The 26,321-nt window shown below is 40.2% G+C and overlaps 1 protein-coding gene across 7 annotated transcripts in view; it reads right to left on the bottom strand.

Annotated features, from left to right (window-relative positions):
• The window catches only part of Agtpbp1 (ATP/GTP binding carboxypeptidase 1), a 117,230-nt gene that overhangs the window by 6,995 nt on the left and 83,914 nt on the right, over positions 1-26,321 (bottom strand). For 6 of the 7 annotated variants that reach the window (XM_021647772.2, XM_021647766.2, XM_021647771.2 and 3 more), the window contains exons 19-25: positions 21,901-22,045; positions 20,197-20,350; positions 19,101-19,281; positions 18,195-18,324; positions 9,846-9,977; positions 6,457-6,633; positions 3,496-3,656 (exon numbers count right to left, since the gene is read on the bottom strand). In XM_021647772.2, the coding sequence (XP_021503447.1) occupies positions 3,496-3,656; positions 6,457-6,633; positions 9,846-9,977; positions 18,195-18,324; positions 19,101-19,281; positions 20,197-20,350; positions 21,901-22,045 (1,080 nt within the window). The remainder of the gene's footprint in view (positions 1-3,495; positions 3,657-6,456; positions 6,634-9,845; positions 9,978-18,194; positions 18,325-19,100; positions 19,282-20,196; positions 20,351-21,900; positions 22,046-26,321) is intronic. The other variant, XM_021647774.2, reaches the window with a different exon arrangement.

Below are 26,321 nucleotides of genomic sequence, written 5' to 3'. Positions count from 1 at the left end.
GCACAACTCAAAAAAATGCTATTTACCTATGATACAGCCACAAAATAAATAAAGCACTAAGCAACTCCAGTTTGAGTACTGTTTTTATTACCTGAATTAGAAACAACTCAATTTTCTAAGGTCTGAGCTCTACGAAAACAACTGAGAGGCAGAGACTCATGGTTCTGAGCTTCTTGTGTTACAGCATACAGTATACTATGTGTTCAGTGACTATTACATGCTTCAAAATATAATTACCACTTCCTCTTCATAAAAGCCACAATTACCAGTATAGGAAAACCCTTTTTCCTTTGATACTTTTGCTTTTTCAGCAATGAGGTCCACTAGACCCCACTGGTGGATTTCCCTTTGCTAATTTTGTTTCTTTATGTTTATGTCATTTCTTTACCAAACCTCACCTATCTTCTACCAAGCCCTAGGCTAAAACTTATCAACATGTCCAAATGATTCTAGGTCATTTTAATTGTTTCAAAATGTGCATCCAACCTCTGTGTGTGTACATGTATAAATGATGTACACATGTGCAAATATGCATGTAGGTATGTGTAGCTGTATAACACGTGTCTTATTCAACTACACTCTGCCTTAGTTGTTGAGACAGAAGCTCAAGCTCACTCACTGAGCTAGACGGGAAAGCCAGGAGAGCTTCCAATGTCCTCCTCTGTCTGCTGTCCATGCCAGAAATAAAGGCTAATGCTGTCAAGCCTGGCTCAGTGAGGGCTGGGGATTCAAACTCAGGTCTCAGGAATAGACATTACTTTTACCAACCAAGAATCTTTTTAAGCCTGGATTTTTTAATATTGTTTTAATGGATGTTCTGCATACTTTATAACTATAGTGTCACTTCACAAATGCAACTGACTCTTGCAACACCCAGTGGCTCCTTCAAATAACCCTCTCTGTGTCTGGTCCCACAACAAGGCAGCTGCAGTACTTTCCACCAGGACTTACAACTGCCACTAAACCTAAGGGCTCAGCAACAGAATACATTCAACCAGGAAACAACAACACCACCAGGCACTGAGGTCACAAGAATTCTTTTCCCAAGAAGTATCTGAACCTACAACAAGAAAGGCAGGCAGAGCAAGGAGCTCAAGTAAGCAGAGTGTTGGAACGAAGAACAGCAACACCAATTCTCACTGAAGTGAACTGAAAATTTTAAATCAAAATTAAGTATATGGTGTAGATGCGATGCAAGGTGATTCTGAGGGAACCTGAATCATATCTGTGTGTGCACACATGTATATACAGGTATCCGTGTATGTAAACACCTGAATACAGAGTTTTGCCTAAGAGAATATAAGAACAGTGATAGCAAAGAGGTAATAAATAAAACTAGCACTAGACATTTAAAGTCAGTTGCAACTGACTTTAAACCACAAATCATCAGACCAGCCTGGAAACAGTGGCTTATTCCAGCCTCAGGAACAAGTATGCACAAAAATGGGCCTAAGGTCCTGTGGCTCCAGAACAGGCCAAGGAACAATGAGGATGCGCACAGTCATACAGGAGTGTCATGCAGGGAGGTGGGAAGTGCTGAGCACCAAGAAAAACTAATGGTAGTTGTGTTAAAATTGACTTAAACTTTAATTATATATCCAGCACACACACGGATCTAAAAAATGAGTAAGTTAAAAGTTTGATGAGAAAGAGGACACGGCATAGCAGTAAAGTCATCCCAAAAGGAAGCTTTAGCCAACCATCTGATCAGGTGACCAAAGGGAAGGTTATGAAAGACAAGAGACAGGAAAGCTACAGAGCATACCAGGATGCCACAACAAGAACTCAGCACCATGGCGCGCTTCCCAACATGCACGGACTCAGTACATTACAAGATGGAGGCAAATTCAGATTGAGGACCTGCAAACCACGGAAGCATTAGGACACAAAGGTGAAGGGAAAACTCAGAAGTTTGGGCAAAACAGAGCCAGAGAGAAAAGGATGATGGCCGGGGGTTGGGTGGAGGGCGTGTAAAGGTGTGTGGAAGTAGCTTATTGTTTAACAGTTTCAACTCAGTAAACAGAAGAAAAGGGTGAAAATTCAGTGCAAAATCATCCCATCTCAACTGCAGACTGTTAGAGGAAATACCCCATACCACCTGCAGACTGTTAAAAAAATACACCCTGTGTTAGCCACAGATTGCTGGGTATTGTTACAGACACAGTAGTGACAATCAGGTAAGCTCTCACTGCTCTTGTGCCATATCCTCTCAGGAGAGTCTGATACAGTATGAGTGCCCCATGATACAAAACGAAGCAAACACGCTTACAGAAGAAAACAGTTGTACTGAAACGCAGTTTTGAAGTGTTAACTGTGATATGGCAGTACTTAGCAATGTAATTCTTCTGAACAGACACTTCAAAATAGGTATTTCTTCCTTCTAAAAGAATGAGCCTGTTTGAGGGAAGGCCTAATGGTGAACATGTGTAGATCACTAATAACCAATGCTGGTCCTCTCAACTATCTGAGGTGAGCATCCTCCTCATGGGCCATGGTGAAGTAACAGCGTGAGTTCAAGTCAGTGTTTGACCTTCAGGGAAAGCTGACTACTGTCCACTTTTCTCAGCACTGTGGACGGGCATAGGAGTCAGGTTTCTGTTTCCATCTGGACGTAGGTTCTGGGAACTGGACTCAGGTCGACTTCATGGCAAGTGCTTTCCCCACAAGGCCATCCACCTGCCCAGGAATACACAGTGATCTGTGCCTTTGCTTCCTCTGTGGTTTGGCTGGTGCTTTAAATAACAATGGCTGCCAGTGATCTCTGTAATTACCATATCCACAAAGAGCCCCGTTTCTGTTTCACTGTACCTCAAAGTGCTGCGCTGATTCACATACTGTGCACTGACAAGTTAACACCCTGACAGGCTGATGGCCAGCAACAGAAATCATCAAGGCCTGAGAAAATGTGTATTCCTACCATGCCTGTACACCACAAGACACAGGCTAAATTCTGATAGTATGACTAAGAATTCTAACACTGGATTATTGAAGTTTACAAATGGTTCAAATGTCACGTACAGTAAGTTTTAAAAGAATACTATTTTAAGAAACATTTGACAGAAACAAATTGTCAAAGGTGTGCTAAACTTAGCTATTTCTAACACATAATCAGGTTACTGAACAGCCATCTGATACATGTGTACATCAACAAAACCTCTTGAAATAAAAAACGTCCAAGTCTTCTTAATTTAGATGTTATCTAAATGCAATGTTTCTCCACTGCTTGTTCTCTGGTTGAAAAGTGAAGTATTACAGTTACTAAAAGCAATGTTGAAAGCAGAAGGCTCTTTCACTCCAATCTTCCTCAAACAGCAAACATTACAATTAGAAAGAAGTGTTAGACATGTGACCCTAATCATATCAACTCTAAGCATGCTCTTGGCTATCAACATCACCATGCTCACCTATTGACTGTTCATATAAGGACTTACTAGCAGAAAGCACATAGGAAAAAAGGAAGAAAGAAAAGAAAAGAAAGAAAGAAGAGTGTCCTACCTAGTTACTTTACAGCTTGATTCAATTAAGTCATTTTCAAAGTCAAGCAGGTTGGAGGGCAGATTATATTCCAATGGAGAAGTCAGTCTTTTCAAACGCAATAAACCAACACAAAATTTTGCTCCCATCTCTTCCAATTCTCGAGTCCCAATCTGTAAACCCTAAAAATAAAGTAAAGCACAGACTCTCAGGACCTTTGCTCCTCTCTGGCTGCAGCTCATTGAAGTCAAATCCACAGAAATTACAACTACATTTACAGACCTGAAACACTGCTATAGAAGTCCATTACTCTGGGAAGGTCCTGCTCATATGAGTTCCTCTAGATCATAAAGGAGACTGTTCTGAAGTACAGTATCTTACTGTTGCTCTTTGATGGTAGTTGTTTGTTTTTAGAGACAGGGTCTTGCTGTGTACTTAAAACTGGCCTCTCCCCACCCAAATCCCCCTCCCCTGCATGCAAGGCTTACTGGATGAGCTACAATACCTAAACATCGACTCAGGTCTGACTTCTGAAGAGGAGTCAACCCTGAACTTTGTAATAAAACACCTACTCCCACTCACCATGTTGAAAATCACTTTTTACCAACACTCTGAGGAATAAAATAAATGAAGAGAACTTTCTGGCTAAATCACTCCTGCTCATGTGTGCAGCTGTGTTCCAACTGTCTTCCCAGCAAGCCCTGGAAACCACTGCTCTGACTTCAGTGCTAAAGCCCAAGTGTCAGTCAGAGCTTTATGCATTTCTGAGCATTACCTCAGAGCACCTATACAGTGTCTAAGTGAGGAAAGGACAGAGTGAACTCAACAACAGTAATGCATTTCCTATGCTCCATGTCAGCTGAAGAGTGCCTATTTTAATTTCCCAACAATCAAAAAGAGCCCCATCCCATCTTTAACTGTTTCTCAGGTGTGTATCATAAGGTTCTCAGACATTAAATGTCACCATAAAACCACAGGTATTGATTGCAAACTATATGGATTATCATTTATTTTCCAGATACAGAAATGAACATCTGAAACAACTGAAGGCTTACACCATTCAAAGCTGCAGGTGTGGATGAGAGCAGGCCCTAGCAAGGATGGATCTCAAGATGACTCTCCAGCAGCCAGCCTAAAGGAGTCCCACTCCTTGTGGAAAGCAGGCACAGCTAGCATGGCAGGCACTTTACCCAGAAAGCCATCTGTCTTCCCAACCCACACATCAAACATTTTAAAAACCTGGCTTAGGAAGAAACATTTCTCTCCATAAAGTTTAAATCAATGAGAATTCTATTAACTAAATCACATAAAAACAAAACTGGGTAAATTTATTTGGCATTCATTTTGTCTTTGAAATATGTTTATACATTAAAAACAAGTGGGTCTGGTGATGTGGCTCAGTGAATAAAGGCACCTGCCACCAAGCCTGACCACCTAAGTTCAATTCCTGGGACCCACTTGGTAAGAGAAGAAAACTGACTCCACAGATTGTTCTCTGACCTCCAAGATAGTCATGCTCGCTCTCTCTCTCTCTCTCTCTCTCTCTCTCTCTCACACACACACACACACACACACATGCATCCATGCACACACCCACAAACATGCATACATGCATGTGCACATTCATACATATGTATCCACACATGCATACATGCATACATGCATGCATATCATGTATACATACAGGTATACATATACACATATACATGTGTGCATACACACATGTCCAGATGCACACATATGTATACACATATAAACATGCATGCACATACATACATATACACATGCACACTGCATCCACACACACATACACATAACTGTGTATACACATATATATACACACATGCATACACATATGCATACATGCACACACACATATCCACACAACCATGTATGTACAGGCACAAAAAAGTCACACACTCAAAAATCTAAATATAACTAAGTACTCATGTACTTATATTAAATTCTTAAAAAATACTTAATATTGAATCTACTAAATCGATAGGAGTTTTTATGATAGTGCGCTCCTTATGAATTACTAATTAAATGTGTGATCTTATGTGCCACTGTGCTTTCTTAAAAATTATGGATGTGAATAAAATAATTAAAATTCCTTAAAGATTCCAAAGCAAGTGATTTAGTTTAAAGAAATTAAAAATAATGAGAGGGAGGATCAAAAAGAGGTTCAGTGTATAAAACTGAATGATCTTCAAGCACAAAGACCTGAGTTCAAATCCCACACAGAGCTGTGTGTACCTGGGGCAGGTAAGGGGGACAGGTGGATTCTGGGAACTCACTGGCCAGCCAACCTTGCCAAAGGGCAAGTTTCTAGTTCATGAAATGACAGGTTTGCATGTGCGACAGTGAGATCCTGTGTCAAGGGAATAAAATGGACAGCAACAGAGCAGTGGTTCTCAACCTGCAGGTCGTGACCCCTTAGGGGTGAAACAACCTTTTCTAAGACCATCAGAAAACACAGATACGTACACTAATTCATTCATTCATTCATTCATAAGAGTAGCAAACTTACAGTTATGAAGTAGCAATCAAATTTTTATGGCTAGGGGTCACCACAACATGAGGAACCGTATTAAAGGGCCACAGCATTAGGAAGGTTGACAGCCACTGTAACAAAGGAAGACACCCCACTTTCTTTTCTGGCATCCATGAGTATTCATGCTTGCACCCTTCATGTCTCCCCGAAACCTCACTGTCGATCCCATTACTGTGTTACGCATATAGCTCAGTAAGACAAGTATACATTCAGTGCACACTTGAAAACCACAGGTGCACATATGAAAGGAAGCATCAAATATCTGTACAGCTGAACACCTGGAGCTGCAGAGATGGCGCTGAGGTGAAGAGTACTTACCGCTTTTGCAGAGGACCAGGGTTCAGTCCCCAGGACTCACGCATCACAGCGGACAACCACATGGACCTGAAAAAAGTTTAAAAGCAGCAACATCGCTCCAAATGCTTTACCTTGTATCTTCCCTGATCGCAGCCACATAAAGTGCTCTCCATGGTATAGCTCCTTTGAACTCCTATTTCTCGCCACACTACAACCCGAGCTGTGGATTCTTTGGATTTTTCCACCACAAAGCTACAACTGCTCATGCAAAATGCTGGAGCAATGTGGTTCAGTATCTTAGGCAAAGTCTGTAAAAATAAAATTGTAACCCAGAGTTTATTAATTCAAACACTGCTTTATTTTTAAGTAACTGTGCCCCTCACCATCACTCAGCCTCCTACTAAGTTGACGTTTCTGCTGTTACAAATAATAGCAAACAATGTAGAAAGTATACATTTATACACATTTACAAAAAAACAAAACAAAACAAACAAACAAACAAAAAACAAAAAAAACATGGCTAAAATATAAAGAAAGGAGCTAGAGAGATGGCTCTGCAGCACTGAGCTTGCTGCTCATACAGAGGACCTGAACTCAGCGCCCAGAACTGCTGTGTCTGTAACTGATGCTCCAGAGGATCTGACATCCTCTTCTGGCTCCTGTGGGTACTCACATGCACATGTGCAAACTTACACACACATACACACACACACACACACACACACGTAAATAATAAATAAGCAAATAAAATATGAAGAAAAACATGCTTAAAATTTAAAAACAAATTAGCCTGGCAAAGGCCAGCTGATTTGACACTAAATGTCAATGACCTCTAGATAAAAAAAAAAAAAAAAAAACCACACACAACAATGAGAACAGTACCAATCCAATATTTTTCTAACTTAAAATTATTTCTGAAAATATAAACATGTGAGCAAATCTTGCAAAGTCATCACACATGCACACACACATAAACAGCTGTCTGGAAAAACAATCCCACAGATGCCAATGTGGCCCATATGTATGAAGAGGCTCCAACAGGAAGAGGAATGCAGGAAACACCCTGCGCTCTGCAAAGGGTGCAGAAGCAGAGCCCAAGCATCATCGCTCCTGGAGACAACCAAGTGTGGCCAACAGGGCTCAGCTAGCCCTGAGAATGACCTGAGGCAACTCTTCACCAGGGAGGTTAAACACAGAGACAACTTTAAAGTCAACAGGGCTGAGGATGGCCTCAGGAGCCCAGCACACATTTAGCATGCAGGAGGCTGAGTTCTAACCCAGTGCCATTATACAGGGAAAAAAAAAAAATTCAGTTTTAAATAGTACACACCAGAAAAGAAAAGAGTATATGTTATACATATAATGAGTTCTTATTTTTGAAACAGTAATGACAAGATGAACAGTACAAAAGCCAGAAACATGAGCAAACAGTATTTCCAAAGGATAGTGTAATGAGCAACATGAAAACTCACTCTCTCCTCCAACCATCACTGTGTAAATTAAAATAACCAGGCCCTGTTTTCCCCAGGAAGGCTGCTGTGGTAAACAGTGTGAAGAGACAACAACAGCTCTCTTGGCACTTTAGCCTCAGAAGGTTTCAGCTGTGTGGTGGGGTGGCAATACTATTCAAATAACCACTTACAAGAGACTACTCTGCAAATACACGTAGGTGCTGATACAGTAAAAACAAACCACGTAATCTGAGTCTTGTGTAAGTGACAAAAACAACAGATGAATCCAGATATGAGGACCTGACAAGATGGTCAACAAACGTTAGGTGGGTTGAGCAGAGAGAGCGAGGATGGAAGAAATAGCACGATGGCTAAGAGTGCTTCCTCCACTTGCAGAACCTGCATTCAATCTCAGCACCTACATAGTGGTTCACAGTAAGCTGCAACTCTAGTTCCCAGAAACCCAGTGCCCTCTTCTAGCCTCCACTGGCACTTCAGACACACAGCACACATAAGCTCTCCCAGGTACACACACATATAAATAAAATTATAATTCCTAAGTTAAGCAGAACAAATGATAATGTGAATATGAAACCTGCTTTCAGTTTAGGTGACTAAAAGTTCCCAGAATACTGGACTATTTTTACAGTAAGGAAAGGCTGTATTGGTAATAGCACATGGGAAGGCTCTACCAGCTGTCTTCTGTCTAGCTTTTCCCAGTCTTTGGGGCCTCCTGCTATTCACCTTCAAACACCCTTTTCCTAGATCTAAATTAAGCATTCCCTATTTCACCTGTATATCCCTAAGTTCCACTGATACAGTTTACTTAATGTGGCCTAATCTAATAGAACTCTGAGAATCTAAAGGTCATTACTGTTCATTGACCACTGATACATTAGACACTATATATTCTGCAGCTCTCCTGCACTGGTAATACAGGTTGTTTCTCTTGAATTACCTTATGCTGCCTTCTTTTGGGGAATATTCAATCCTGAGAGTATCTTCCACAGCCTGGAGAAACAGCTCAGCAGTTAAAAGCATTTCTTGTTCTTTCAGAGGAGCTGGGTTTAGTTCCCAGCACCCACAGGCTGTAACCCATAATTGTCTGTAACTACAGTTTCAGGGTTTCTGATGCCCTCTTTTGGCCTCTACAGGCATTGTACACAAATGGTGCACAGACATATATGCAGATAAAACATCCACACATAAAACAAAAATAATAACTCTTTAAAAATATTTTTTAAAAAATTGCCTAGTAGCTTCCCAAAAAAAGGTTATTTGTAAGGCAAACTTTGGATACTTTCAGTGTCTAATACCATCTTACTTCACTTCCACATTCACTGATAGTTACGAGGTAAGAGATATTTTGATATATAACCCTTTTTAGAAGGATCATAAAACCCTTAGCAATTTCTCCTGAAATAATTAATAGTTTCTCATATGCAATCAGTGATCTACTAGGAGGCAGCCGGTATGTGAGGGAAAAATTCTTAATCCAACTGTACTTAGATTCAGAAGTGTTTGGGGATAGAACTAAAAAAAGATCACACCTATGTAAAGACATTTTACTAAGAAAATAAGACTCCAGCAAATAGACAAGCAAAGTTCATGGATACAAATGCTTGTAAGTAATTTTCTCAAACTTACTTTAGATTTAACACTACTCTGATTCAAATCTCAAGGTTAATCTACAAACAAATATCCTGAAATGCACAAAGGAAAGCAACTGACAAAACAAACAAAAACCCACAAACAACAAAGAACCCACCCAGCAAAAGTGTAAAAGGAATAAGAAAAGAAACCATGTCAGAATTCACCATTATTAAAATGGTGTGGCAATAGACTGACTGGGACCCTCCCAGCACACAAGAGCACAGAATCCCCCTGTAGCAACCCTCTGTCTAGTAAATGCTGCTCACACAACTGGTATCCATGGGCAAAATAAAATTACATCTCCATACCAAATAGAAAACTAAATTCCAGACAGATCAATTCATGTGTACTTAACTTTTCTTATGGCTTACATGCATTTGAAATTCAAATATTCATGAACTATCTGTAATAGTTACCCTGTATCCCATGTCTTCCACAACATCACAGGAAGTCGCAGTGTCGTGGGTATGCCACACTGTCTCTTTGATGCTGCAGCCATACATAAATACATTCTTTTTTCGAGAATGGCCATGGTAATCACAATAAACCTTAAAAAGATCATATGTTTCAGCAATTAAAACCTTGGATATATACATATCGCATCTCAAAAGACACATTTTGTGGGTTTTGCAAGCATATTCACGTAAAACATTTAAAGAGATGAGCGCTGATGCTAACCCTTATCTGTAAGTTCTGAATTTATATGGTTTCATTCCATGTACAAAATTATGCTTCCTATAAACAGTTTTGGGGTTTTGCATTTAAAGTTGTAGGAGAATGTTATTGTGATTTTTTTACTTCAATAACTTTAGGATGAATTAAAACTAAACTCTGTTGCCAAAATAAAATTTTAAAATTTCAGATTCATCCAAAAAAATGCTGATAATATCATGCCAATCAAGCTCTGTCTCCTTTGGTTCATTTAAAAGAGCCATCATTTAATAAAAAATAAAAGCCAGTTTGGAGAAGGGTTTATAATTCATGTTCCAGTTGCTAAATCCTTGAAGGTCTCTTATCAAACCATAAGTTCCACTATTCTTTATCTCTTCTTCAACACTTAAACTACAATAAATGTGATTCTATTTCAGCTCTGCATGACTGATGAATAGTTCAAATGATTGATGAAATAGTTTACCTAATTTCAAAAAACATGAAATACTTTCATAAGATAAAATTTACTAAACTTTTAAATAAAACCTTAAAAGTATCATTTTTAAAATGAAAAAAACACAGTAATTTCACTCTTCCATTTTCCTCTTTCTGAATGCAATATAGATAATTGCATTAAGGTAATTATATTATTAGATACTAATATAAAAAGAGGAACATTCTAATCAAAACTGGTGAGGACAGATACAGGTGTGAAGCCCAAAGGAGTCCACAGCATCCTGTTGTATCTGCCGGCAGGCCTAAGGCATGGGTTTCACATATAGTCAGGAGCATACGTGTACAGCGTGAAATCTGAAAGATGTGTACATATTGCCTTTGTGCTGGCCATACAACAGGTTAAAGTCTAAAGCAGTGACCTACCATTAATATTTGTAAACAAAAAGTTAAAAGCTTATACAAATTATAAACAACAAGAATATACTACTCACATGACACTACAATCATTACAAAAGATAAAAGAAAATATTTTATAATTAAAGCCAGCTTTTATTATCAAAAATAAGATACAAGGTACTAAATCACAGGGTTCTAGGAAGGTTAGGGGTAGAGGCTACCTATGGGTGAGCCTGTGAGACACAGACTACACCCCAAGGAGAAGGCTCTGGAAGGCTACAAAGTGTGTGAAGGAAAGGGTGCTGGAAAAGAGCAGGAAAAATGTGAGGAAGAGAGCAAGAGAAGCACCCAGCAGGAAATAGTCCCTGGCAGGCTGAGGGGTAGAAGTGGCCTCAGAATGAAAACCTGGCAGTCCTACCCTCAGGAAATGCCCATGGTCCTCAACCCTCAAACCCAGTCCTGACTCCAGGATAAGCCCATGCCCTCAAAGCTCAAATCCAGTGATAGAGGTATGGGGAAGATGGTGAGTCCTATGGCAAATGAGTCAGTGGTGACTAGAAATACCATTGTCACAACATAAGATTCAGAGGGTAGCACCCAACAGGCTGGTAGCACCCAGCCTGGGCTACCCCTGGACCTGAGACCAACAACCAACCACAAGTGAGGGGCAGAGAAGATGTTATGGACAAAAGTAAGGCTAAGCAGTGTGTAAGGAGAGGCGGCACTGCCCTCTGTGCCCAGAAGCCCTCCTCACCAGCTGGGAAATCAACCAGGGCTCTACAGCTCTGAGCTGAGGCCAGCACATGCAGTTTTCTGGTGTTCATTTACAGAGCTGGGAGGCTCCAGGGCATCTCCCGTCTACAGCAGCCACCTGCCTGTGTTACTGTGATCAGTACTCAGGAAGTCTTCAAAGTCTCAAGACAGACCCTCTGCTCTGCACTGACCTTACTACTGTGCCTGCCTCTCACACTCCCAAGATATTTGTGAGAAGACACTCCTGAGCTAAAACCTGAGCCACCAAGACACAGAACCTGGAAGCCTCAGAAGACTGAGACCTTCCCTCCCATGGGATGCAAAGCTGATCGTGGCTAGCAGAAGCCCTTGGTTCACCAAGAAGGAGTAAGGACAGCTCTGGGGACAGCAGACCCTTGTTCAACACAGACTCAAAAGCAGCATAAAGCCCAGGAGAGACATGAGAGTGCAGTTCAACTCCCATTTCTATGATTACAACTGGCATCTCCAGGTCTCAAGGACCCAGACAGAAGCGGCTCCAACAATGGGTCTTTGCACTCTTGTGAGCTTTCTTTTGTCCTTCTGTAAGGCCTGCCCTCTATCTACAAATTGCAAAAGATGCAGAGACGTCACTACCTTTTAAAGGTTTTTCCTGGTGGTCCCATTCATACAACCCTCAGATCTGGTGTCTCTCCACTGGATGGAGCTCTTCTCTTCGCTCTCTTGTGCTGCCTTCTCCATCCTTTCTATGCATTCTGCAGCACTGATTTCAACTCTTGTATTTCTTATTTCCTTCTTACACTTATCTACGCTCTTTTTCAAGACAGGGTTTCTCTGTGTAGCCTTAGCTGTCCTGGACTCAATTTGTAGACCAGGCTGGTCTTGGACTCACTGAGATCCGCCTGCCTGTGCCTCCCTGAGTGCTGGGATTACAGGTGTGTGCTACCATGTTCAGCCACTGACCTGCATTGATTTTTAGTTTTCTTGTAACTGAGAAGGACCCCTCCCTTTTTCATTTATCTTTCTAATCTCTTGCTATTTTTTTTTTTACTCTCTATACCTTTCTTTTCTTTTCTCTAATCTTGCTTCTCCTTTTTGCCCACCAGTCTCCTTCCATTATTTCATTCATTTACTATTTCCATACTTAGCTTAAATAATTTAAACCTAGAGAACATACTGTGTCCATTTTCAGGTTTATGGCATCTTGTGATGTATTAGTGGGCTGTCATTGATTTCAAAGATATTATTAAGGGGCTGTGTGTGCTGATGTTGCTGTGAGATGGCAGCTGGCTTTCTTCTCGATGAGTGAGACTGGTAACTGATGCTTCAAAGGTAAGATGCTCAATAAAAGGATTCCCCCCCCCACCTCCAAGCCAGAAGACACATCCAAATCAACAGACACTCAGAGAGCAATAAAGAAACCCAAGGGCAAGACAATGCCTGACAACCTGTCTCCTTGAGAAGCTCACAGCTACTCAGCCCCTGAGTTCAACAATAATGGAATACACAGAACACTGGGTGAAGATTCCAAATGTTAACAGTGAACATAGACACAAAAGAAGGTGTCAACCGCAGGTAAGTTCAGTCCATTACCTAGAGAAGAACGCAGCCATTACCTAAAGAAAACCAGCAATGTACATGAGAAAGTTGGTAAAAAAAAAAAAAAAAAAAAAAAAAAAAAACAACTGAGACTTAGGGGGAAATGCTATGTTAGAAACGAAAAACTCAGTGACTCAAATAAAAAAATCACAGTAGAAAGCATCACCAACAGATTTGATGAAGTGTAAGAAAGAACATGGAGAATGGAAAGCAAGGCTGACAAAATACTATGTTCAAGCTTCTAGAAAAAAATCAATATGAGCTCAACTTCTCGAAACTGTGGGACATGATCAAGAGACTAAGCGTCCAGGAGATAAACACTAAAGGCATAAAGAATCTTTTCAATGGAGTTAGAGTAAAAAATTATCCAGACTTTGGAAATCAACATTCAAACACAAGAGATGTTTGAAACCAAAAAGACACATAAACAGAGAACTTCCTCAATACTTATTATAGTCAAGACATTGAGAGTCCAATAGAGTAAAGCAAAATGTTAAGAGCTGTAAAGAAAAGCATCCACTCACCTTTACAGACAGAAGCTGAAAGAACAGCCATTCTTATCAGCAACCCCTATGATGCACTTAAAACCCTGAAAGCAACTGCCAACAAGACTACTCTATCCAGCACAGCTATCTTTTTAAAAATGAGAGTTAAACAAGGGTGTTTCACGAGAAGCACAAGCTAAAGCAGTCCATGACCACCAAGGCAACATGAGAGAGCACTACACAGAGGAAGAAGACAGTATGATGCTCATGACAGAAGAGAAGCACACAACTAGAAAGGAGGTCTTCCTTTCCAACACAGCAAACCAGCAAACTCTACATACCAGGAAAGAGGAGAACAGAAATATTAATCCAAACAACCAGGGGGAAGGACAGCAGAATTATAGCAACAAATAAAACCTCTCATTAACAACCTTAAATGTAAATGGCCTTGACTCACCAATATAGAGAAAGAGCAGCTGAGCTGGCAGTTAAAAGTACTGAAGGGCAAACATTACTATACATTCCAATGAAACACACAGAATCATATTCAAGCTAGAGAATCCAGAAGAAATAGATAAATTCCTAGGTACATATGGCCTAACAAAATTAAACCAAGAAGATACAAACAACCCAAAAGAAATTACAATGGAGAGTGATGGAATAATTAAAATAAAATACATATATACATATATGCCTATACACACACACACACACACACACACACACACACACATATATATATATATATATATATATATATATATATTGCAACATAGACTGGATGATTCACTGACAATTCTAGCAAACCTTTATGGAAGAGCTGAGAAGCAGGAATAGAGCCAACCTCATTCTAGAAGGCCAGAATCACCACCACATCAAAACAGCATATGGCATCATAAACAGGCACAAACACCTAGAGGCCAATGCCTTGAATGAACACACTTGCAAAAAAAATGATCAATAAAATCCTTACAAAACAAATTCAAGACCATGTTATAATCAGCCACCATGACTGAGCTGGTCTCACCCTATGAAGCTGGCTGAATGCGCTTGAGTCAGTAAAAAGTCATAGAGCATACAAATGACTTGGGACAGAAATTGCAGAGACAAAGCCTCCAGCAGGCTGAACTTCCCTTCACAAAAAATATAAAGAAAGTAAGAAGAGCAATACTATCAGGCTGTATAAAACAAGCCTGCAATCAGCATTACACTAAATGAGGGGAAACTGAGAGCATTTCTTCCAAAATTTGGAACAAGGCAAGGGTGCCTACTCTCTCCACTCTATTCAACAAAGTGCTCAGAGCCTTGGCTAACACAATAACACAAGAGGAGGAAACACAAAAGTAGAAAAAGAAGTCAAAATGTTCCCATTTGAAAAAAAAAAAAAAAAAAAAAAAAAGCAAAGGCAGAAGCGTTCCCTGTATTTAGAGGACCCAGGACTAAGAGAAAACTCTCACTACATTGCAATGGCCAGCAAAGTTGAAGCAGACACAACCAGCACAGGAAAGTCAGCAGCCTCTCCAGGTGTCAATAACCAAATTTGCCAAGAGAATAAGCAGGAAACTACCCCATTCATAGTAACTTCAAAAATAAACAAACAAACAAATAAATAAATGCCTAGAGATAAGCCTGACCAAGGAGATCAAAGGCCTCTACATGAAAACTTTTAAGACACTGAAGAAATAAGAGACAACACTGTAAGACTGAAGGGCTTCCACCTTTATGGCTTGACAACTGTAAAAGTGAACACACTACCAAAGGTGATCTACAAAGTCAACGCACTCCCCATCTTCAGAGAAAATTCCAGTACCAACCTTCACAGAAACAAAAACAATCCTAAAATCCACACAGAAGTACAAAATGACCCTGAGCAGCCAAACCAATCCTTAGCAGAAGAGCAAAGCTGGAGACACAAAGTTATGGTAACAAATGCAACGGGGCATGGGCATAAATACAGGCCTGAAAATGAGCAGAACCAATTTCACAAACTTCGCACAACAGTTACGACAGTGGCAAAAACCAGACTAGAAAAAAAGACAGCTGTTGTGATTTAAATGAGAACAGTCCCCATGGGATCATATATTAGAACACTTGGTCCCCAGGTAATGGAACTGTTTGGGAAATATGAAGAGGCGTGGCCATCTTAAAGGGGGTATTATGTCACTGGGGGTGGGCTTTCAGGTTTTGAAAGTCCACACCATGCTCCGTTAGCTCTCGCTCCTCATGGTTGTGCTCAAGATGTGATCTCTCAGACACCAATCCAGCACCACACCTGCTGTCATATTCTCCACTATGGTCATAGGCTCTCTGAAACTTTAAGCCCCAAATAAACTATCTTCTAGAAATGATCTTAAATGTGATATTTTCACAGCAACAGAAAAGCAACCAAGGCAACAGCCTTCTGAACAGTGTTCTGGAGAATCTGGGTTCCCAAATCTAGAGAGAAACATCTACTTCTCACAGCTGGCACAGAATCCATCAAATAGGGTCAAAGGCCTGGACAGGAGACCTGAAGATTTGGAGAACTAGAGGAAGGTGCTTCTGGAAGCACTGCATAGGCAAGGATTTGCTGAAGAGGATGGAACAGCCTAAGAAATAACTCCAACTGGCAAACAAGACTACATAAAATTAAAGTGTTTGCATGACAAAGGAAACAATCACCATAGCCTTCAAAGCCATCTAGAGAAAGCTGCTCCTCTGAAAGAGCCTAGGCTCAGTTTCCAGCACCACAGAAACCTAAGTCTGCTATTTGTGGTTTTGGTTTTGGCTGTTTTTTTGTTTGTTTGGTTTTGGTTTTGGTTTTGTTTTTATCTAAACAGTATAAAGACTTTTTATATTAAACATGAAAAAAAAAAAAAAACCAAAATCATCTACTCAGTAAACGGTATAATGAACCAAAAACATAGTTCTCAAGGAAGAAATACAAATGGCTAATAAATACTTAAAAGGGTGTCTGGGGACCCATACAGTGGAGGGAGAAAACTCCTACAAGTCACCCTCTGACCTAAAGAGCTGTACTGTGGACCAGTACAACACCCCTCGCACATGCAAAATAATTAAACAAATGTAATTTTTTAAAAAGAAAGTATTTGGTATCCTTAGCCACCAGGGAAGTATAAATTAAAGCTGCTCTGAGATTATTATCTTACCCCAACAAGAATAGCTATTATTAGAAAACAAAAAACAAACGTTGACAGAAATGCAGGAAAGAGGAACCCCTTTCACTGTTCAGAAATGTAACCATGTCCAGTAGCTGTGAAAATCAGTACGGACATCCCTCAAGAAAACTAAAACTAGAGGTACCGTATGAGCCAGCCAGACTGCTCCTAATCAACACACTTATATAAGGAATTTTATGCATCTGAAAAAACAGATGCAACTGGAAATCATTACATTAACTACAATCAACACAACACAGAAAAACATACTGGTGTATACATGGAACCTAGATTTAAAACTATGTTTTTAGATATATAAATATATATATATTTATAAATATATAAACATATGTGCAGTCACAAAACTAGAAAGGAAGAGGGATGACAAGCAATAAGATAGCAAAAAAGAACAGGAGCTCTACAAGGAGAGCAACAGAACCAAAAAAGCTGGGTCCAGGGTTCTTTTCTGAGACTGATGCTCCAACCAAGGACCATTCATGGAAATAACCTAGAACCACTGCACAGATGGTTCTAAGTTATGCAGCTCAGTCTCCAAGTGGGTTCTCTAGTAATGGGAAAAGGCATGTTCTCTAACATGAACTCAGGGGCTGGCTCTTTGATCACTTCCTCCTGAGGGGGGAGTAGCCATACCAGGCCCTAGAGGAAGACAATGCAGCCAGTCCTGATGAGACCTGAGAGACTAGGATCAGAGGGAAGGGAAGGAGGACCTCCCCTATCAGTGGACTTGGGGAGGGGCATGGGAGATGAGTGAGGGAGGGTAGGATTGGGAGGGGAATAGGGAAGGGAAGGGGCTACAGCAGGGATACCAAGTAAATAAATTGTAATAAAAATATTTATTCAATGTTTTGTGCTTTAAAGATAATGAACCCTCACAATCCTACAATATTTGCCTTGTGTGATTTTGCTTTGATGCTTCTCTTTTTAATCACATTTTAATGATAATATATATTGTTATATCCTTTCCCCATGTGGTTGAAATCTGGTTATGTGACACACACACAACACAAAAAGGATAGCTGAAAAGAGGACCCATTGAGGGAAGTACTAGAACCAGCGAGAGGTGGAAGCAAGGACAGAGGAAGACGGGGGTAGGAAAACAAGGGAGAACAAGGTATGTCACAGAGGTGTGAAGATGTCATGATGAGGAAGGTCACTTTGCATGATAATCTGAAAAAAATAATTTAAAATGTTATATATATATTAACTAAGACATTAATCAATAAATGCATTTGTGTCTAAAAAGGGAAAAAAAAATACAGCCACGTACCAGAGGTAAGCGCTTCACCGCAGCCAGGTACTGTAGTAGCCCCTTCGCATGGTAAATCGTAGGGTGTAAATCTGGGTTTGGACTTTGCCACTGTCTGTTCAAATCCTCCCCACTTAAGGAGCAGCGGTGACTACATACACACATGAAGAAAAGACAAGTCCACAGAGCATCCTATACACTTCTGACACTTATTCCAGTAAGGATTCAAGTAAATGCAGATGGGGCTCAAGTGAGCATATATCATATTCTTTAAGTAAACTCACATCCATCATTTGCTTTGTGTGAAATCTTACGCCACATTTATGTAACAATGGTGAGTTAAATTTAAAATAAACTTTTGTAAGTTATAGAAAAATAAGTTGTCAATTCAGGCCTTCTCTACTTTATAAAACATATTAATAGAGACATTTTCTATTGACTAAACAGCAATCATTTGCTATACGAAGTTCCTTCTGTACGCTGGTGCATCTATTGTCTTGTACATGCGCTATCTGATCCCTCCGTCTGAGAAAGGCAAATATATGAAAATTATGTAGTCTTGAAAACCTGTAACTAGGCTGTCATTTGTTCACAGGAGCTGTGTGCTAATGTTATGGAGCACAACATAGCCTACCGCCACACGACAACAAGGAAGCAAGACTTGCGTGTTAGGAGCTCACGTCCTGACACAGCTTTCTGAGACAATTCAAAACGACTTTATGAAATTACATTCTCATGTAATCATAACACTGACACATGCATTTAGAAGTTCATCTTTGATGAATTACCCACCAACACTTGATTTCTTCTAGAAAAAAGAAACACCAAAGTCACCTTCTGAATTAACTTGAACGCTATTACAGCAACAAATTTATATGTAGCCACCAAAACAACCTATGACATTTCTCTAACCATCGCTTAACTTACTTTCCATTGATGACACCGTCTGGATTTAGCATCGGGACAATTTTAAAAATGTAAGACTCCCGCAAGCTCTGGGCAGTAGGGCTGTTGCTCATGAGGTATTCCAGTGTTCCTTTCATGACCCAACTTGCATTAGTTTCTCCAGGATGTACCCGAGCAGACAAGAAAACATAAGGGCGGTTTCCTAAAGTGCACACAAAATTTCAATGAAAATGAACAGCTACTGAAAGCTTGAATGACGTTGCATTTGGGGTTCTAGAACTGTTCTAGAATTCCAATGCAAAGTTACTGTGCACACTCTGCATAAGCCCTACGGAGAAAACTACAGAAAATGCGTGCAAGCTGCCACACCAAGGAGCTTATAGTATGAACATATGCACAGTTGGACAATGTACAGGGCTGGAGCCACTTGCTTATTTTCTAATGATTGATCTAACTTGAAAAAAGTTCCTAAGTGGAAACACAGTTTTACAAAGACTATCACTTGGGCAAGTTTAAGATATGAAACTGTGTTTCATAAACTCATGGAGAAAAGGAAGCTATTTAGCATCTACACCTATACCGCAGCACAGAGGAACAGCATGCTACGGAGAACGGCAGCAGAGTCACAGTGCACACAGAGGCTACGGTCCCACAACTCAACGCCTATGAGAGGTTACGGTCCCACAACTCAACACCTGTGTCCATGCACAGCATCTCTCCATTTGTAATTTCAAACATTTATCAAAAGTTGAACCGTGCTCTTATTTTACTACCTCAGCTGCAAAACTGAGGTAATTTAAAATTTTTAAGTGGTGGAGAAAAAACAAGCAGCTATTTAGTACTAGCTATCAAAATATTTGAACTCTAAAAATACCACTGTAATTTAGCTTCAGCATGATTTCTAGAAATAAGAACTAAAAATATCAATGGAGCCATAGGGGGAAATCTGAGATGACCCCTTCACATTCCAGAGGAACATAGGTGGGTCTGTGGCCAGGAGGAGGGCCAAGACTTCCAAATCTTCTTATGGCTGCTCTTAGTATTATTTCTATCATAAAATACACAGAAAGCACACAGAGTAAGAATGCTTGATAGTGAATGAAGAAGACAGACTTACTGAATTGACAGATGTGTTCATAGTAGTTAGACTCTGGCATTGCCGTTATGGTCACCAAGGGACAGCTGTTTCCAGACAAGGTCTCACACAGCACATCTCTTCGAAAGTAAATCTGCTGGGGATTGTGGGCTGACTCAAGCTTTTGAAGATGCATCTTGACAAAAATTTAAAAACAGAATATATCATCATTTTTAAACTCGGGTTGGTGTATAGAAACAATGTATCTAGAGATCTACAGAACCAAAAGTAAAACCAGTTCTTAAAATAAGAGTTTTAAGGCCTCAGGGCCAAATAAAATACAAGCATCTGCATGTAAGGAGACAGGTGCCGCCACGAGTTACACACCACACCAACGGGCTTACCCTACGTGGAATCCAAAGTTAGCACAGGTGGAATCAGTATTCTAAATAAGCTCACATAAATCCAGCTCAGGCTTTGCTGCCTGTCTGAGCAGTGAAGAAAGCATTTGGTTTTTAAAGCCTTTAGAATTTTGGAATTATAACTAATGTCACATAATGGCCAGCTAAAATTACAAAACATAAATTATGAACAATTTCTTCTGACTTAAAGATTATATATATTTATTATTACTTTCCAAGAATGAAGAACCACAAAACAGAATTTACTAACTCATAAGGACCAGGCTATGAGGCTGAACTCAGTCCAGAAAGGCTTCTAACGGCACCCACCCTCTACTGAACACTGCATCACCTCTGCTCATAGGACAGGCCCCACTTCTACTCATGTGGGTCCAGTTTCTTTCCTGTATTTGACCATCCCTTCAACACCCTTTGCCTTAGGTCAGATGCTTTGCTGCAAGAATAAATGGATTTAATATAAATAAATAAATAAATAAATAAATAAAGGAATAAATAAAGGAATAAATAAAGGAATAAATGGAACACAGTTGGCTATTTGCTCACTTCAATTATTTATTCAATCTGCTACAATACAAACATTCAGAGATCCCACAGCTCTTACATATACATTCTAAGGAGCTGGAGTCTCAGATTGTAGAATGAACCTATTCCCTTTGCCAAAATTTAATTTTCCTACAGAAAAATTCAAAATGTAGATTAATTTCCCTACTGTTAAAATCTTCTACAAGGTTTATATTTATATTGTAGTACTTTCAGTTACGCAAACTGAAATCTCAGTTAAGATATATTCACAGAAAGTTGGAGAAGTATCAATTTCTGCAAATGACAAGTGAAATATATAAATTCCCTTCCTTCTTTTCTAAAATTCTTTTTCATTTGTGGAAGCATGGGAGTGGACACGTGTACACACTTGTGTGAGTGCATGTGAGGGCAGACACTGACATGGGTGTCAAGCATGAATTGCTTCTCTACTTCTTTCTTTTCTGAGACAGGGTCTCTCACCAAACCTGAGAAAAGCACCCAGATCCAGCTGCCTTCGCCCCTGGCACTGGGGTTCAGAAACTCACGAGACTATGTGTGGGTCTTCTGTGTGGGTGCCACAGATTCTAACATGGGCTCTCACACTTGTGCAGGGAAGCCTTTATCCACTGGGCCATGCCCAGGCTTTCAGCTACTTCACCATCACATCCCACCTGGCGTGTTTCCGACAAATACAGCCTTCCCCTGTTCGATTGGTATATTTAAGCCCAAGCAACTTTTCTCCAGTTTTCTGATACTCAGAATACAAACTGAGATTCATCAGTTTATAACCAGGATCTCTCACCTGAAGAGTTGAATATGTGTATGGATAGTGATAGGCAAAATAGCACACATCATCTTTATGTGGAAAGTTCACAGTGAACGTGATTGTGTAGTAGGACTTTCCCTTCTGTCCACCAGCAGCAACTGAACTTCTTGAGAAGTGATTTCTGCAGTTGAAAAGAATAAAGCACTTTATTTTGCCTGCACAGATATTCTGATTTTCCTTTGCTAATTTTATTAAGTAGAATTTCAGACAGAAAAAGAAAAGCCCAGTTTAGCTGAACTGTTTAATAGACACTGTTTTAGTTACTTTCCTATTGCTATGAAAAGACACCTTATAGAAGAAAGGCCACTTATAGAAGAAAGAGTTTATCTGGGCTCATAGTTGCTGGTTGGAATTCATCCTGCTATGACCATTACAGCAGGAGCACAGCACCAGGGAGGCAGGCAGGCACGGGGCTGAATCAGCAGCTCACAGTTAAGCCTCACAAGCATGAAGCAGAGAGAGAAAACAAACTAGGGGTTGTATGGGCTTCTGAAACCTGGAAGTCACGCACTTCCTCCAACAAGGCCACACCTCCTAATCCTTTCCAAACAATTCCACCAACTAGGGGCCAAGTGTTCAAACACATGCGCTTATGGCCTATGGGGACTGTGCTCCTCCAAGTCGCAAGGCACACTACAAAGGCTGTTCGGTCTGCGCCATCATCTGGCAGCACTACCCTCTTCTCTAGCAGGAACACACTGCACATGGAGCACATGCTCTCCACGTGATTGATTCTGACCTCAGTTTACATCATCTGTGATAGCTCCCTACATCAGACCACAGGCTGAGGATCATGTTCATGGTAGCTGGGGCAGAACACCTAGCACTTCACCATAATTAGCATTAAGATTAAAAGTGGAAATAGCCAGAAAGGACGTGTTTCCTATTGTGTCGTAATGCGGAATGAGGGAAATCTGCAGCATCACAGATGCAGCGCTCTTGACAAAAACACAAATAACGTTGATTAAGCTTTTACATCTAACTGACAGTTTGCAAAGACCCAATAAGATATATTTGTTAACAGCAAGGATTCAATCCACAGAAGACAAATGTAAAAGTCCTATATGAGAAACCAGTTTAACAAGAGCAATCAGAGAAAAGGAAAATTTGTTGATAAAAACTATTAAAAGACAAATTAACATAAATTGTGACATGTGATGAACAAGGGAGATCAGCAGCAACCAACAGACATTTCTAACCTGAAATACTTTGTAGAGTATGATTTTTCTAAGACTGTTCCTTTCTGCTAACAGTCCTACAAATAAATCACTTTCCAGCTTTTATACTTAAAAAATGTAATTTGGATCTTTCATCAAACCTAATAGAAAAAAAGAAACCTAAATAGCAACCAACATTTATATGGTACCTAAGGAAATCTGAACACTAACTAGATTATAGAAGGGATTTTCTTAATTTTTCTGCTGTAGGATAATGGTAAGGTGGTTAAATCGTCTTAAGGGGTCTTTAAGTTTAAAGATAAGTATTTCTGGGCAAAATATGGCATCTGAGAATTGCTTTAAAAATTCAGCATGGGGCCCTCCATAAGATGGCTAGGTGAAGGCACATCCTGTCAAACCTGACAAGCTAACTTCAGTACCCAGAATCACATTGTGGGAGGAAGGAACCAAATCCAAAGTTGTCCTTTGACCTCCACACTCAAGCAGTGCAGGCATCACCCTCCAACACCTGCCCCACAATACAAATAAGTAAATATAGAGAAACTTTCTACAAATCAGCATGGAAGTAGGGGCTCTGGAATGCACAAACAGAACTAACCCCATGATGGTGACTATTCACAAAGGGCAGTGACACACAGGACAACACCCTGTCCAGGGCTTTCTAAGGTTTTAAAGACTTTAAGGATCACTGACATTAGCCTGTAGGCCACAGAGGAAGACAATGCAAGCAGTCCTGATGAGACCTGATAGGCTAGGGTCAGAGGGAAGGGGAGGAGGACCTCCCCTCTCAGTGGACTGGGAAGGGGCATGGGTAGAGAAGAGGGAGGGAGGGCGGGATTGGGAGGAAAAGGGTAGGAGCTACAGGTGGGATACAAAGGGAACAAACTGTAATTAATAAAAATAAAATATTAAAAAAATAAAAAATAGTAAAAAAAATACTCTTTGACTTAATTTCTGAAGTTCTAAAACCTCTTGAAAAAACAGGGATTAAAGCTCATTTATTCATACACTTACATATTCAAGTTATTAACGTCATCACTATATTTTGAGTGGACAGGTAACGACACATGCTAAGAGCTAAGGAACACACAAAACAGGCTCAAGAAGGAAGCCTTGTCTACTTTTTCTTCCCCGAATTGACAGCTAACCAGAGAAGCACATATGCATGCCATCATACAGCAGTTCGATGAAAGTTACAGGCTATGAATAAACAAGACATGTATGTTGACAGAAGGCAACTCTGCTCTGTTTATAGCCAACTCAACAGCCTCCAATCCTAAAGATCTGATTTCAGACTTCTGGAGAGCAACCACAACAATGCATGCAACATATGAAGTGTTAACCAATGAATGCTAAATTGCAAGAAATTGCCGTTTCATCTGGACGTAGACAGAAAAAGCAAAAAATTAAATAAAACAGAAACTTCTTTTATCATTCCTCATAGAGAACAAAACAACTTAAATCATGTTATGGTCACACTTTGCAACGTGAAAGAGTTGAAATGTAGAGAAGCATGTTTAATATTTAATAGCCTGAGCAATTCTTCCAAAACCTTGCCCACCAGTGCCCACATGAGCACCGTTTCACTCCAATGACAGGTGATCCAGGAGCACTTTCCTACAGAGCTCGCATTAAAAACACTACAGCAATGTACAGTAGAGGTCAGGGTACACATTTCCTTTGTTTGTGCTACTCAGTTTGCCAACAAAAAGGCGGGAATGGAACCTTACTGAGACGAAGCCCATTTCTTCCCCAGAAAGTAACAGCATTTAAGACCTAGGTTTTTCCAAAGGGAGCATAAACTGTTAGGTCAGTTTAAATTCTAGAAGGCGTCATCTTCCCACAAAGATTCAAGGGATGAGACATCAGTGCTAGTTAAGAACAACATCTAAAGTCAAAATCCACTTTATGGGGAATTCAGACTAATAGGACAGAAACTGGCATCCAACAGAGATAAACACCAAGACCAAAATTACAAACATACAATACAAAATCTTGTGTGACTGATGGGACATGATCATTTAAAAAATAGAATTTAAAAAATAAAAATAATTTATTTTTATTTTGGGGGAGGCTACAAGGGCAGAGAACAATTATAAAAGGACTGGGAAATGAGTGGGATTGGGGTACATGGAATAAAATTCACAACAAATAAAAAGTTAAAAATAAATGTTTAGTTTAGATGCAGAGGTTTTTCAAACCTGAGCACCTCCTCTACTATTTAGCATTTATGCTCCAAGAGAAGACCACAGGGAAAATGAAATCTCACATGAAACCACCAGTGAGCTCCAGTTAAACGGGCCTAAGTTGTCATGCAGGACACAGCAAAAGGCGTTCTCTAAGCGAATGAAGAAGGCATTCTATCAGTAGAGAGACAGGAGGCACAGAGTCCATGCTGTGAAACTGCAAGTCTCTGCCACAGTGTGAAAGGCTGGACAGAATTATCAGTCAGACACTTACATGGTTTAAGTTCTATGAGTTTAATCTGAAAGTAGTGTGCATTAGTAAAGTATTTCTGAAAAGACAGCAGCAAACTGTAATCACGGGTCCTTCTATCAAGGAAAGGTATGACTTACAAAACAGCCTTTCCAGTTGTGAAATAGTAAGTTGCACCTTCCAGCACTCCAAGCACAGGAGCGCAGGAAGCCGAGGGCAAAGTGCTCTCAAGGGCCCAGCACTAGCACGGATAAAAGGAGAACTGGACTGAGGACGAATGATGTAAAGAACTGCTGCCAACTATATGGATGTGAGATGCAAGAGTCATGTTCCTAATGTGTTCTTGTAGGAAACAAAATGAGCATTATAAAAATATAGTGGCGGCTACCTGGGAATAGTTTACATATATAATTAGAATTAAAACGGGGAGCAAGGACTAAGGATTCTGGACTGTTTAGAAGTGAGGCTGAAGTCACAAACAGAACATCTATATCATATACACCACACAAGGCTCAGGGACCACATCAAAAGAGGAGGAAGAAAAGATTCTAAAATCCAAGTCAGGAAGGACCAGACTGAAACAGTGACTTCAGGATACAACAGGGCTGCTGCACTCATGACTTCACAGAGCTGAGAATGCCTGCAGCCAGCAGAGCAACAAGCCTCCACTCCCATCAGGGGAGCCAAGGACAGTCAGTGGTGTCTGGATAAGACAGAGTTGGTTTGCTTTAATGCTGTGGCCCCTGACTGGTCAACCACAGACGCCCCCACACACAGGTATAT

This window comes from Meriones unguiculatus, chromosome 3 (assembly GCF_030254825.1).
Source record: "Meriones unguiculatus strain TT.TT164.6M chromosome 3, Bangor_MerUng_6.1, whole genome shotgun sequence".
In the NCBI taxonomy this organism is placed as follows: domain Eukaryota; kingdom Metazoa; phylum Chordata; class Mammalia; order Rodentia; family Muridae; genus Meriones; species Meriones unguiculatus.
The sequence above is the reverse complement of the archived record's forward strand: the minus strand, read 5'-3'. Positions and strand labels throughout refer to the sequence as shown.